We start from the raw sequence: 11063 nt of genomic DNA on the forward strand, positions 1-11063 counted from the left end.
TAAATGGTACACAATACTTCCTTTGAATGTTCCATAAGTAAAAATTTAATGACTGTACTAGAGAAAATAAAATATAAGAACCTGTTAAAATATACTGAAATATAGTTGCTGTAAACTTTTCCGTTTACTATAATCTTTTATTTATGATGTATAAAAAAATATATATATATTTTATTAGAAATACATTCAATGATTATTGCTATACGTCTCTCTTTTATTGTAGATAATAAAAACCATATAAAGCAATATTGCGTATAAAAGTTAATATTTTTATTAACATTAGACTCCATAAATCTATCGGCGTGTGTTTCTCATTTTTTCATTTAATTTGATTTGTATCTATCGGGCCTGATTTACATTGTTTTATTAAATAAAAGGTATTTTATTTGTTTAAATTGATATATACGTTCTATCATTATACGTTGCCACTTTGTAGGAATACTTTTATTTTATCTGTGTCGGTGATGATAATAGCGAGCAGAAGTAACGCAGCTAAAAAATTATCAATTCAACGAGATTGTGCAGTTGAACGAAAAGATCTAACCATTTCCATTGCAATATTTGTGATTAATTTTCCTAAACAATTGCACAACTTTGTGTCTGTAAACTCTCTTTCAGATACCACTATAAATCGGCGGTCGTCGAGTTGCACCCCACGCATGATTTCTCAATGTGTCGAATGGCTTGTTCGTGATTACATCTAGTAAGCGGTCCACGACAGTTCGCTGCCACGAGTCGACGGATTCGGTTGACTCGGCTGCTGCATCGTCCTCGAACAACGGCGAACGCTTCCCCCGTTGCAATACGACCTGATAGCCCGTTGCAACACCGAGGAGGGAACGCGCGTGCAAAGACCGCATTGACCTAAGTCCCCTTGTGTAAAACTGATCAACCTTTGACACTTAACCAGCGACGAAAGTCTATCACGCACCGGTCGACGATCTCCCCTTCAAACTTCTCTCCTGGATTTTATCGGCTGTTCACGATATCCTTCGCAGGATTTTTTAACGTCTTTCCTCTCTCGCCTCATCTGAGAACATCATGCTACCAAGATTGATGGTCGCTCTACTGTTCTTAACAATAGGTATGGTGTATTGTAATATCGACATTGATAATATACAGCATATCTTCACCGAACTGATAAGTACAACCGAAAAGAATCAGTAAAATATTTAAAAATCATAGAATCAGAATCTTTTCCGTTATAGAAATTGATTGAGTGAAAACAATGCACATGTGGCTGACGAATATTTAAAATTATTTGTCTGAAAAATAAAATTTTATATAAAAATTTGTATTTATTTTCGATTTGTATTTACATGTAGAATCAGTATCTTTTCGGTTGTATCATTAATTCGAAGACACTTTCTATATATTGTCCAAGTTGCTAATTATAGACTTTGCAGGTATGTAAAAAATTTCGTTAAGTATAATGTTATAGAGATTTTGATAAGTAATTAATTAAATGTATATAACTGCTAAAAATTACGAATAATAATAATTAGTGCACACATATATTCATGATCTCGGACGATTGAGTATAATTTACAAATTATTCAAAATCACATATAAAAAATATTGTTGTAGTCTTTTGGCCTCGAAAGACAACGGAAACTGATATGCTCATCTTATCAGATGCGAAATATATCAACCGTTATGCTTTTCGAGGCATTGCCTTAGTATGTTTTCAAACTCAAACTATTTATCTATACAAATTATAGCTTACATGAACTTATGATTTTCCTTTTCAATTATTTTCTTTTATACGATTCGTTTCCAATTTTATTCCATCCACATTTGAGATCGATTCTAAATGTATGTTTAATTTTATAATATTTTAAAACAAGTTGTCTCTAACATGCCATATAAATAGTAGAAGACTTCAATACTGTTTCTTAGAATTATTATGATTTCCTCAGCAAAATTAATCTCCCATAGAATGAATAGCAGCAGCACACATATAAGACGCATTCTCAGTTTATTTTCTGAATAATCAAATGATAAACCCGTTGTAACGATAATAAGTGGCGTTCTCAATGATGAACGTCCCACACACACCTCCCTTTCTGATTACGCTACAACAACCCGTATCTTTTGCAATTAATAATTACCCTTGAATGAATCGGACGAAGAAATGTGCGCAGTGTTCGTTGAAAAAAATAATAAGTATTGTTCATACATTGTTCATGCATTCATGTAATTAAATTAACAATGAGAGTAAATGAATCTAAAAATCAATTAACCCACGCACGGTGTCCTCTATCTTGTGAAACACTTATCAATTTAGACAAGTGGGAAGTGCAGTCAACCGCATCCGGCGCAAACATTTGCCTCTGCTAATGCGACGCTATCTTCTCGGGGTAAATAAACCGCAGATATTCCCACTGTATCCATTATACATTCACCGAAAAAGAATGCGAACAATTTATAAATATAGAATATATAAGACTAGCGTCTATTAATTCTCCTGATAACGTATATCGGAATAGTTATTAATAAACACAGTAGCGTATCATTGAAGGCTTTATTATTGCTCGTATGTATCTCGAAACCACCAGAGTGCCTCTTCGTCTCTTTTTTTTAGAAGAGTCTGAAGTGGAAAGACATTTTCACAATTCAGAAGAAGATTCTCAGATATTCTGCAATAATAAAATAATAACGATTCTTCGTTCAAACAGCTCGAGCGTTGGCGCTTGGTCAACGCAGTCCGATTAATGCTAAGTTTTTTTTTCTGTCAGCAGTTATATTGTCGGAGGGATGCGAGTTGGATCAAATGCGATACGGGTGTCGTATTTATAATGCGGAATGCAACTGCGGCTACGGCTGCAAATCCGAGTACAGATACGACAACAATAACGATTGCAAGTTAGCGCTGGAAGGTATTAACAAGCGATACTCACTCTTTCACTCAATTTGTTAAATCTATAGAATAAAAAGAAAATTGTTGTCTTTCTCTGCACAGTTTATACCTTACACACTTATTTCTTGAGGACTGTTGTCATGTTTGTTGAAAATTGTATTCATCCCAGTATCATTATCTCAACGCTGCTTCTCTCGTTGCAGGAGGCCGTAACGATATTTGCTCTCACTCGAAGCCTTGCATGAACAACGGTTCATGTTCCCAAATATCGTCAGATCCTGGATTTAAATGTCGCTGCGAAGGAACTGGATTCTACGGCACTTACTGTGAAACACGTTAGTAATCCTAATGACAAAAAAATAGTTCAACTTTCTTACTACCGTCGTATACCTTTTTTTTGTGAATTTGATCTTCACTATTTCCATTCAGGGGCATGTTTTAACCGCCCGAGTGATTAAATGAGATTAGTAAGCCAAGGATATTTCGGTGGAAAAAATGATTTATAATTTTATATTGAATACTCTTCGCATGTTTCAAGTTTCTTTTTTTTTAACATGATATTACGATAACATAGAAGAAAAATAGAAAATTAACATGAACAATTGTATATGTTACAGCTTGTCCGCAACCAGACAATTTGCTTTTCCGGGGACAATATCCTTACGAGTGCGTCGTAATCTAACTCGGAGCTCTCTTCTTACTTTCTGACCCAAATTTGTCTTAATATGATACATACGTACAAAAAGAGGAAACGTATTCCATAAAATATATTTACACATCCTTGTACATACATAATAAATATTAAAACAGACGATACGTTTTCATTTCCCGTTTTGCATACCATACAAAATGTAACACGATGTCTCTCGATATTTGAAATCACTTGTAACCGCGATCTTGGAGTATTAAAAACAAATCGATATAAGCTGAATATTAAAATTACGCCGCAAGATAATTTTGCGGTATTAAAAAGCATTTCGAGATTTTATAGAGAGCAAATATATTTCGATGCTTTCACTGTTTATTCATTAATAATTTTACAATATGTATGCACATGATGTGTTGGATCCATGAGTTTCGGAACAAGCGCTTAGTTTGTATCGTGCTTGTGTTATGTACTTCATCTTATTTTACGTTAATTTCTTTCACATATCTCTACAATAATGCCACATGTACCTCGCTTACTGTCTCAAATGGCAAAACTTATAAAACGTTACTTCTTACTCTTTACATAGGTATCTTTTATAATTTCCATGTCCACAGAATTCGTAATACTAATTTGATTTTACAACACGAGACTGCATCAGAGGAACTTAACGACATGTATATATATATTTATATATATTATCTAAGACAAACAGTGTTGGCCAGTCATAACTTCTTTTTTTTTATATATATATAAATTCATCGACATTACCTTCAACAGAGTAACTTAGTATCATAATTTATTATAACAAAGCGCTCTTGACGTCGTAAAATTTTGATAAAGAATTTGTAGCGCTGGATATTCAATTTTATAATTAAATTAATTTCACGCATTCTGTATTTGCATGCATTTTCGATCGTTTACTTTTTTCTTGCCTATTGTACAATATACTTATACCACATACTGGTATAATAGATGAAGCAAGAAATTTGAAGAAAATAATATAAATAAAGATCATTTGTTACAAAACCTTCAAGTATATTATTCATGAAGATAATCATCTTAAAGCGTACAAATAGGCATGTTATCAGCAGTCCAATTTTTAACTATTCTGGGACTTTCTTTCGTACTCTGTTTTCAATTAATTGAGAATCAATTTTTATATTAATTCTCATACGAAAATGGGAACATACTGATAAAAAATTTCGACCAACCTAACCAATCCTATAAACTATCGATTATGTTCAGAAAAGTAACATCAAATAGCCTAGTAGTAAATTTATAGACAGAAAATTAACTAAAGAGTGAAACCAATTGCGTATTGCAGTAAGTTCTAATATATTCTGAAAAGAAGAGTTACCTTCTCTCTTCTTCATTTTCTCCCTTGGAGGTGATGAAATGAGTCGTTGTTCATTTTTTACTTTTATATTCTTCCGGTCTTCGATCACCATCCAGTTTCAGATTATAATTATTGTTGTCACATTAGTCTGAATTTGGCAAACTTTTACGATGCTTACAATAGTAATCGGTATCGAAGTGTATGGATTAAAAACAAATAATTATAGATTACAATTTGGATAATCAATAACCCCATTCATGGCGTATTACTCTTCTATGGCACCAGGAGCACGCTGGCATCTTTCCTGGTTGAATCCGCGCGTACCATCGGGCCCTTTTGGTTGCCTAACCACAGTTAATTTTGGGCCTGATTCTTCCAATGATATGGTACGCAAACGGCTTATTAAGCGTTCCGGTCGTTGCTGGACCGCATCGCTGTAAACGATAAAAATTTACACATGTCAAACTACACCGTGATATTTGCAATTGTTTTCCTTCAAGCTTGACTTACCTTAATCGAGTTACGTTGCACGCGGATGACTTGCCGGTGCGTTGATTTGTGACCAAGACGAATTCCACCTGATCTCCCGGCTGCAACGTAGCGTGATCACGAACTTCGCTTATGTGGAAGAACAACTTTTTACCCTCGTCTACTTCATAGGCGAGAAAGCCGAAGGGACCTTTTACCGCATCCACAGTTGCTCTTCTTTTTTTCCTAACAGCTACGATGTTACAAGCATGACCTGCCGAATCAACCTGTAACTGCACAGGATCGCCGGCTTGTAACAACTCCCGTTTGTTAGAAAGCCCCATAATTCCAAATTCATATTCCGGCGTCTCCTCGTCTTCGTTAGTTGGATTAATCTTGATCAAACCAGCATACTCAGTCTGCTCGGGGTTCGCGCTTCGTAATGGTCGCACGACAGTACCATCGAGCACTTCGCTGACCGCTGTTGGCCTGGGAATACTGCCGCGAGGTACTAATTTAACATGATCGGCAGCTATGCAACCTCCGGAGCCTCTCCCGTTACCCGAACTACTAATTGTACATTCGATATCGGCCCCTAATTCCAATGTACTAGCGTCTCCTTCAAAATTACTGCAAATAAAATTAATTGGTCATAAATTTTCCAGATGTATTGTTTCCTGCAAAAACTGATGTATCACTCTCACCTGTAGTGAAAAAATATTTCTTTATCATGATTTACTGTCTCGATAAAGCCAAATCCGTCTTTAAGGGCAGCAATAAAACCTTGACAAACTTGTCCGTTTGATTTTTTGTTAACATTTTGGATTTTTTCACCAGCAGCGTTTACTAAATATACTTCTTCAGCAACAAATTCTTTATTTCGCTTCACTTGAACAATATTGAACATTACCTATAAACCAAAGTAAAATATTTATAACAAAATATATTCCTTTCAAAAATGGAAAACGGATAATCTCTCTGTCTTCACATATATATATATATATATAACTATTTACCTTATCATCCACTTTTGGTAAATGTTTAGGGCAATCTTTAGAGAAAAAAATAATGTTCTTTTGTTGGCCATATTCAATAATGCCAGCATCGTTCGAAAAAGTATCTTGTATTACAGTGCCTAATATATCTTTCTCTATAACAGTTTGAAATTTCACCGTACCAATTGGCAAATGTTTCAGTCTAATAGCACTTTGTCGAGTATTAGAGAACGATGATGAAGGATCCTTACAAAAAAAAAAAAAAAAAAAAAAAAAAATTGTAGTTAGAAGAAAAATAAATAAATATTATTATAAATAATATTATTATTATTATAGTAACATATACTCACTTGTATGACTGTAAATTCAATTTCATCCCCTACACTAATTTCTCTTTCAACATCAAGAACTTCGTTAAAGTGAAAGAAAACTCTGGGTTCTCGTTCTACGCAACGAATAAAGCCAAATCCATCTTTGAGAGAATGTATAGTACCTTGCTCTCGTTTTTCTCCAGATACAGTGAAAGATTCTGGTAGTAACATTATCTCTGTTGCTCTTTTAAGTTGATCTCGTGTATCCGTTGCGATACGAAATTGAACCCAGTCTCCATGCCTGTTAAGTCAAATTGCGTCATTTGAGTATAAAACATTTAAAAAAATGTGTTAGACAAATAAATTTATAAACAAGGAAACTGTATATTTTGCTAATTCATATATACCTGAGAGTAAAATCTCCTTTCTGATCTTTATCTCCAAAAGGTACTTCAACTTCAGAATGATCACTATCCCTGTAACGAATACGCCCAGGTAATGGATCACTCTGATGACGAGCAGCAGTACCTCTCTCCAAAGGTTTCAACACTTGCCCCTTTACCACTTCGTTACTGACTTCCTCAAATACAATTGAGCCAGGTGGTAACTTTGTAATGTTGCAAGCTACTTCCTTTCCCTGCAACAGCAAAGCATCCGATCTTATTTTCTGTTATGTAAATTTTGTTATCGTATGTGCACACGTGTTGGTGCACGTGTGCACATAAATAAATTTTTTAAGACATTTAATTTTGATTTTACTTACGTTGCGTGTCTGTATTATAAACTCCACATCATCTCCTAGCCTAAGCTCTTCTTTCATAGACTTAGCCTCGCTAAAGTGGAAGAATATCTCTTTGACTACATCGGCACGCTCGATAAAACCGAAATTTTCTTTCATTGAGCATACCACTCCGCGATAACGTACTGGATGAGCTGGATTTTCCAGCCTTACGTTACACGCACCCAAATTTCCTCTAGAATGTGTGTGTATGAGAAATTATTGTTTACATAATTTTATCTTTATTAACTAACCGCACTGAGCTATAAATATATCGTACCGTTGATTCGTAGCAATTTGAAATGATACTTTATCACCAGCGCGCAAAGTGACGTTTCCTTCAACATCATCTTTGGTATATGGCAAAAAAAAACATTCCCCTCGATTTTCATAACTGATACGTCCTTGTGAATCACCACTTGCTTGTAATTCTGTTGTTACATTACCGATGCATCGTTGATCACCCAATGCCTGAAAAAAATATATCCACATATTTCTATGTTTATCACAAATTTTTGTGTGTGTTACTCATACTATCATTATCATTTTACTAACCACTGGAGCGATCTTGCTAACAGTACTTGCGATAGGCTTGCCTGTTCGCCGATCGTAAGTCATTTCAAATTCCACTGGATCTCCAATCTTCAAATGCTCAATTGTACCACTAAATTGGCTAAAATGAAAAAACAGTCTTGCCTGCCTTTCACAACACTGTATGAATCCATAAGAATGCTGTCAAACAAGAAAATTAAAATATGTAAAATTTAGTCTTTTGTGTATTGCATACAAGTGATTACAGGTACAATCATAATACAATGATACTTACCAGTAACTTTTCGATTATTCCAGTTTCTCGTGTTCCTTGATTCGCAGACTGATCCTGGTAGGTAGAGTTATTAGTGGCAGGTTCATTAGTGTAACCAGCATTTGTTTCCATGGATGTGAATTCGAATGGATATCTCGTGGCGCCATTGCGTGGTGACGATTGTGCGCCAGGATAACTTCCATAATTAGTAGTAGAATTTTTATTACATCCCGGAGGTGAACCCATATAGTGATCACCGCTGTAATTTGTACCATTTCGGTAATTATTAGTCGTTGGCTGATGAGATCCCGTTATGGCTTTAGGACTTGGTATAGCCATAGACTTATAGTCAAGTATTGCTGGGTCAGAGTTCATGATTGGCGGCTGGAACGTTTTCCACTGAGGATTGTTGGACATTGTCTCAATTTGCGCAGTGTTATGTGTAATATTTACGTATAATTTAGCTCTTCTTCTCTCTTGAAACAATTACTTAATTCCCTTATGTTCACACTTCTTCTGTTTCACCACAATATATATACTTATATTTAGAAATTTTTAGTCTTTTTCAATTATTTAAGTGTTAACATAGATATCACAGAACGGTTCTTGGTACCTTATATCTTTGTTCACTATTATAATGTTACAAGAACTTAATGAAGAGGAAGAGTGGCTCCTTCAAATGCCGCAGAAATGCAGGCTTCTTTGTGACCAGGAAGTGTAAATGAGGTCTTTTCAAAGTATTTTTAACGCGTGTGTCGTGAATTATATATATTGGAGAGTACCACAGTAGCTCGACACGAACTTGGCACTCCTTAAACGCAGATAAAGATGTTCTATCAACCAAGCGGAGCAGCACAATCTCAGCCGCAATCACAATCACGGTCACTGTATTGGCTCACCTATCTCTTGCTCACAAGGCTTGTGTACACAATATACAAATGAACGATGCAGTTAATGCTGATTTATGACTTAATACAAGTACAAAATCTTAGCACACCATATATGTCAATACTTTCCATACGTATATGATTGAATAACAACTGTTTGATAAATACTCAATTTAGCATACACTAGAACAACTGTGTTTCTTTTTAAACATCAGTTATCCTTTATAAAAGGAGTAAATCAAAAACATAGGAGATTTAAAGGATAAATGTTGACTTGTAAATCCTCAGATGTCTTCAATGCGTGCTGAGTCTGATTGTGTTCTTCCAATATTTCTATAGTAGCGTTTCCTTCTTCAGCTTTTAAATGTAAAATTTACAGTGAGCCTTGGTTTCAGAAGTGTCCTAAACTAACAATGACACAAGCTGTAAAGAAAAAAGATAAATTACAAAAGTTAAAAAATTGTTTTGAATATATAGAAAATTCTAAGTATAATATTTATTATTTAAAGATTGCGAGCTTTGTGTACATTCAAGTATTAAAATATACATTATTAATCATAAACCACATAACATTTTGGAATTAACATTAAATTAAATCCAAATTAAATGTTTAAAAAATGTTTAACTATTAATTACATTTAATTTATGTGATATACAAAAAAGAAAAATAAATTTTGTAATCAATATTAATGAAAATAAAGCAAGAAGTGCACATAGAAGTAAGAAAAGAGAAATAATTCACTGTACATTGCGTGTGCATACTGTAAAAATATTAACACAGGAAAATAATATTTATATAATAATATTCTCCAGTCAATATATATATAAATCTTATAACAATCCTTTAGCAACAAAAATTTAAAATTCCTAAAAATACATGAAAAAAGTTTAGATTTTTGAAACGTGGATAACTGAATATATTATATATAGGTTATTATATTTCTAGATCTTTCTCAGAAAAATAAAGAATTTCCGGTACCCTCTAAGAAATAATCAAAGTAAAGTGATTACGCGTTTATTTACAGCGCTCTACAGCGGTACAAACGCGCTTCTTCCCAATTATCTGATAATTTGACATTGACTCGGTGTACTGCGAGAAATGTGCTGTTTTATCATTACGCATTGACCACATGATCGCTGAAAATTGCGTCTAACGCGACGTTGCATGGTGTCGCAGCACGTTTCACGAGTACGTGAATGATGATCACGATTCTCAGACTCACATTACTGTCTCCACCGATCCTCGTGTGCTATCGGTTAATATTACCGGACACGATTATGCGAAACATCCACGTAAAATTCGAAAAGGAATAACGATTGCGGTGTAGAGCATGCGGGACAAGACTCAATTCTCGTAGATCGTTGGCGACAATCGAGCGCGCTCGAATCCACTTATTCTTATTTTGAAAATATTTCGCACTTCGAAGCGGCAGCAGGCCGAGCATTATCATGCGTGCTTGTCGCAGTTTTACAAAGTTCTGATTTTTTTATGAGGTCGCGAGGCGCCTTATCTCGTAGCCGTGCCGCGGACTATGGCATGCCTTCTCGTCGGCCCGTTCGCGCCGTCGAATTAATAAATAATCGCCAGCGAGGATCACGCTGATCCGAATAATATACGTTTCTACACAAAGCTCGCAATTATACGGCGTTAAAAGGTTTTACGAGACTCACCACGACACAGCACAGCACTGACGACATGCCGCCATGTTGAATGTCAACATTCAGCGTTCGCATACATCCAGCACGAGCGATTGTAACGCTGCTGCGCGCGCTGTTCATATCCCGTTTTTCATCGTACCGCGATGAAAATAAGCCTTTAACAATCGGAAATTAACTTCCTTTTCTGTCAGCAACCAGCTGTTCCGGTTTTTATGTTGCCGGATATCCTATATTGTTTGCAGTATGAAAAATTTGAAAAATTATCAATTCCGTTTATGCTGATAAAATATTTATTGCTACGTTGCTTAAACCCTG

At 35.0% G+C, this 11063-nt stretch overlaps 2 protein-coding genes across 3 annotated transcripts; one reads left to right on the forward strand and one right to left on the reverse strand.

Moving 5' to 3' along the window:
* The first annotated feature begins 399 nt into the window (after nt 1–399).
* LOC105678076 (adhesive plaque matrix protein 2) lies at nt 400–3671 on the forward strand. 2 transcript variants are annotated; one of them, XM_012377106.2, is made up of 4 exons: nt 400–1084; nt 2739–2879; nt 3064–3195; nt 3478–3671. In XM_012377106.2, the coding sequence occupies exons 1-4, from the start codon at nt 1042–1044 to the stop codon at nt 3540–3542; spliced, it is 381 nt and encodes a 126-aa protein (XP_012232529.1). In that variant the 5' UTR covers nt 400–1041; the 3' UTR covers nt 3543–3671. The 2 variants fall into 2 exon arrangements, with proteins under 2 accessions (XP_012232529.1, XP_067214631.1); XM_067358530.1 differs by having other exon boundaries at nt 403–1084; nt 2742–2879.
* Nucleotides 3388–10860, reverse strand: Unr (cold shock domain-containing Unr). The gene is made up of 11 exons (XM_067358440.1): nt 10761–10860; nt 8224–9512; nt 7953–8129; nt 7678–7868; nt 7383–7593; nt 7027–7256; nt 6659–6920; nt 6330–6554; nt 6018–6223; nt 5356–5943; nt 3388–5279 (listed from the first exon to the last, which is right to left on the reverse strand). Exons 2-11 carry the CDS (start codon nt 8617–8619, stop codon nt 5111–5113), a joined length of 2655 nt encoding a protein of 884 aa, XP_067214541.1. The 5' UTR covers nt 8620–9512; nt 10761–10860; the 3' UTR covers nt 3388–5110.
* Nucleotides 10861–11063: the final 203 nt, after the last annotated feature.

Source organism: Linepithema humile, chromosome 1 (genome assembly GCF_040581485.1).
Source record: "Linepithema humile isolate Giens D197 chromosome 1, Lhum_UNIL_v1.0, whole genome shotgun sequence".
Classification (NCBI taxonomy): Eukaryota; Metazoa; Arthropoda; class Insecta; order Hymenoptera; family Formicidae; genus Linepithema; species Linepithema humile.

Coding starts and splice junctions, on each gene's coding strand:
- LOC105678076 (XM_012377106.2), top strand. CDS start 1,042: ATGCTACCAAGATTGATGGTCGCTCTACTGTTCTTAACAATAG. Junction 1,085..2,738: donor TCTACTGTTCTTAACAATAG/GTATGGTGTATT, acceptor TTTTTCTGTCAG/CAGTTATATTGTCGGAGGGA. Junction 3,196..3,477: donor CGGCACTTACTGTGAAACAC/GTTAGTAATCCT, acceptor TATATGTTACAG/CTTGTCCGCAACCAGACAAT.
- Unr (XM_067358440.1), bottom strand. CDS start 8,619: ATGTCCAACAATCCTCAGTGGAAAACGTTCCAGCCGCCAATCATGAAC. Junction 8,130..8,223: donor GAATAATCGAAAAGTTACTG/GTAAGTATCATT, acceptor CTTGTTTGACAG/CATTCTTATGGATTCATACA. Junction 6,921..7,026: donor AAAGGAGATTTTACTCTCAG/GTATATATGAAT, acceptor TTGACTTAACAG/GCATGGAGACTGGGTTCAAT.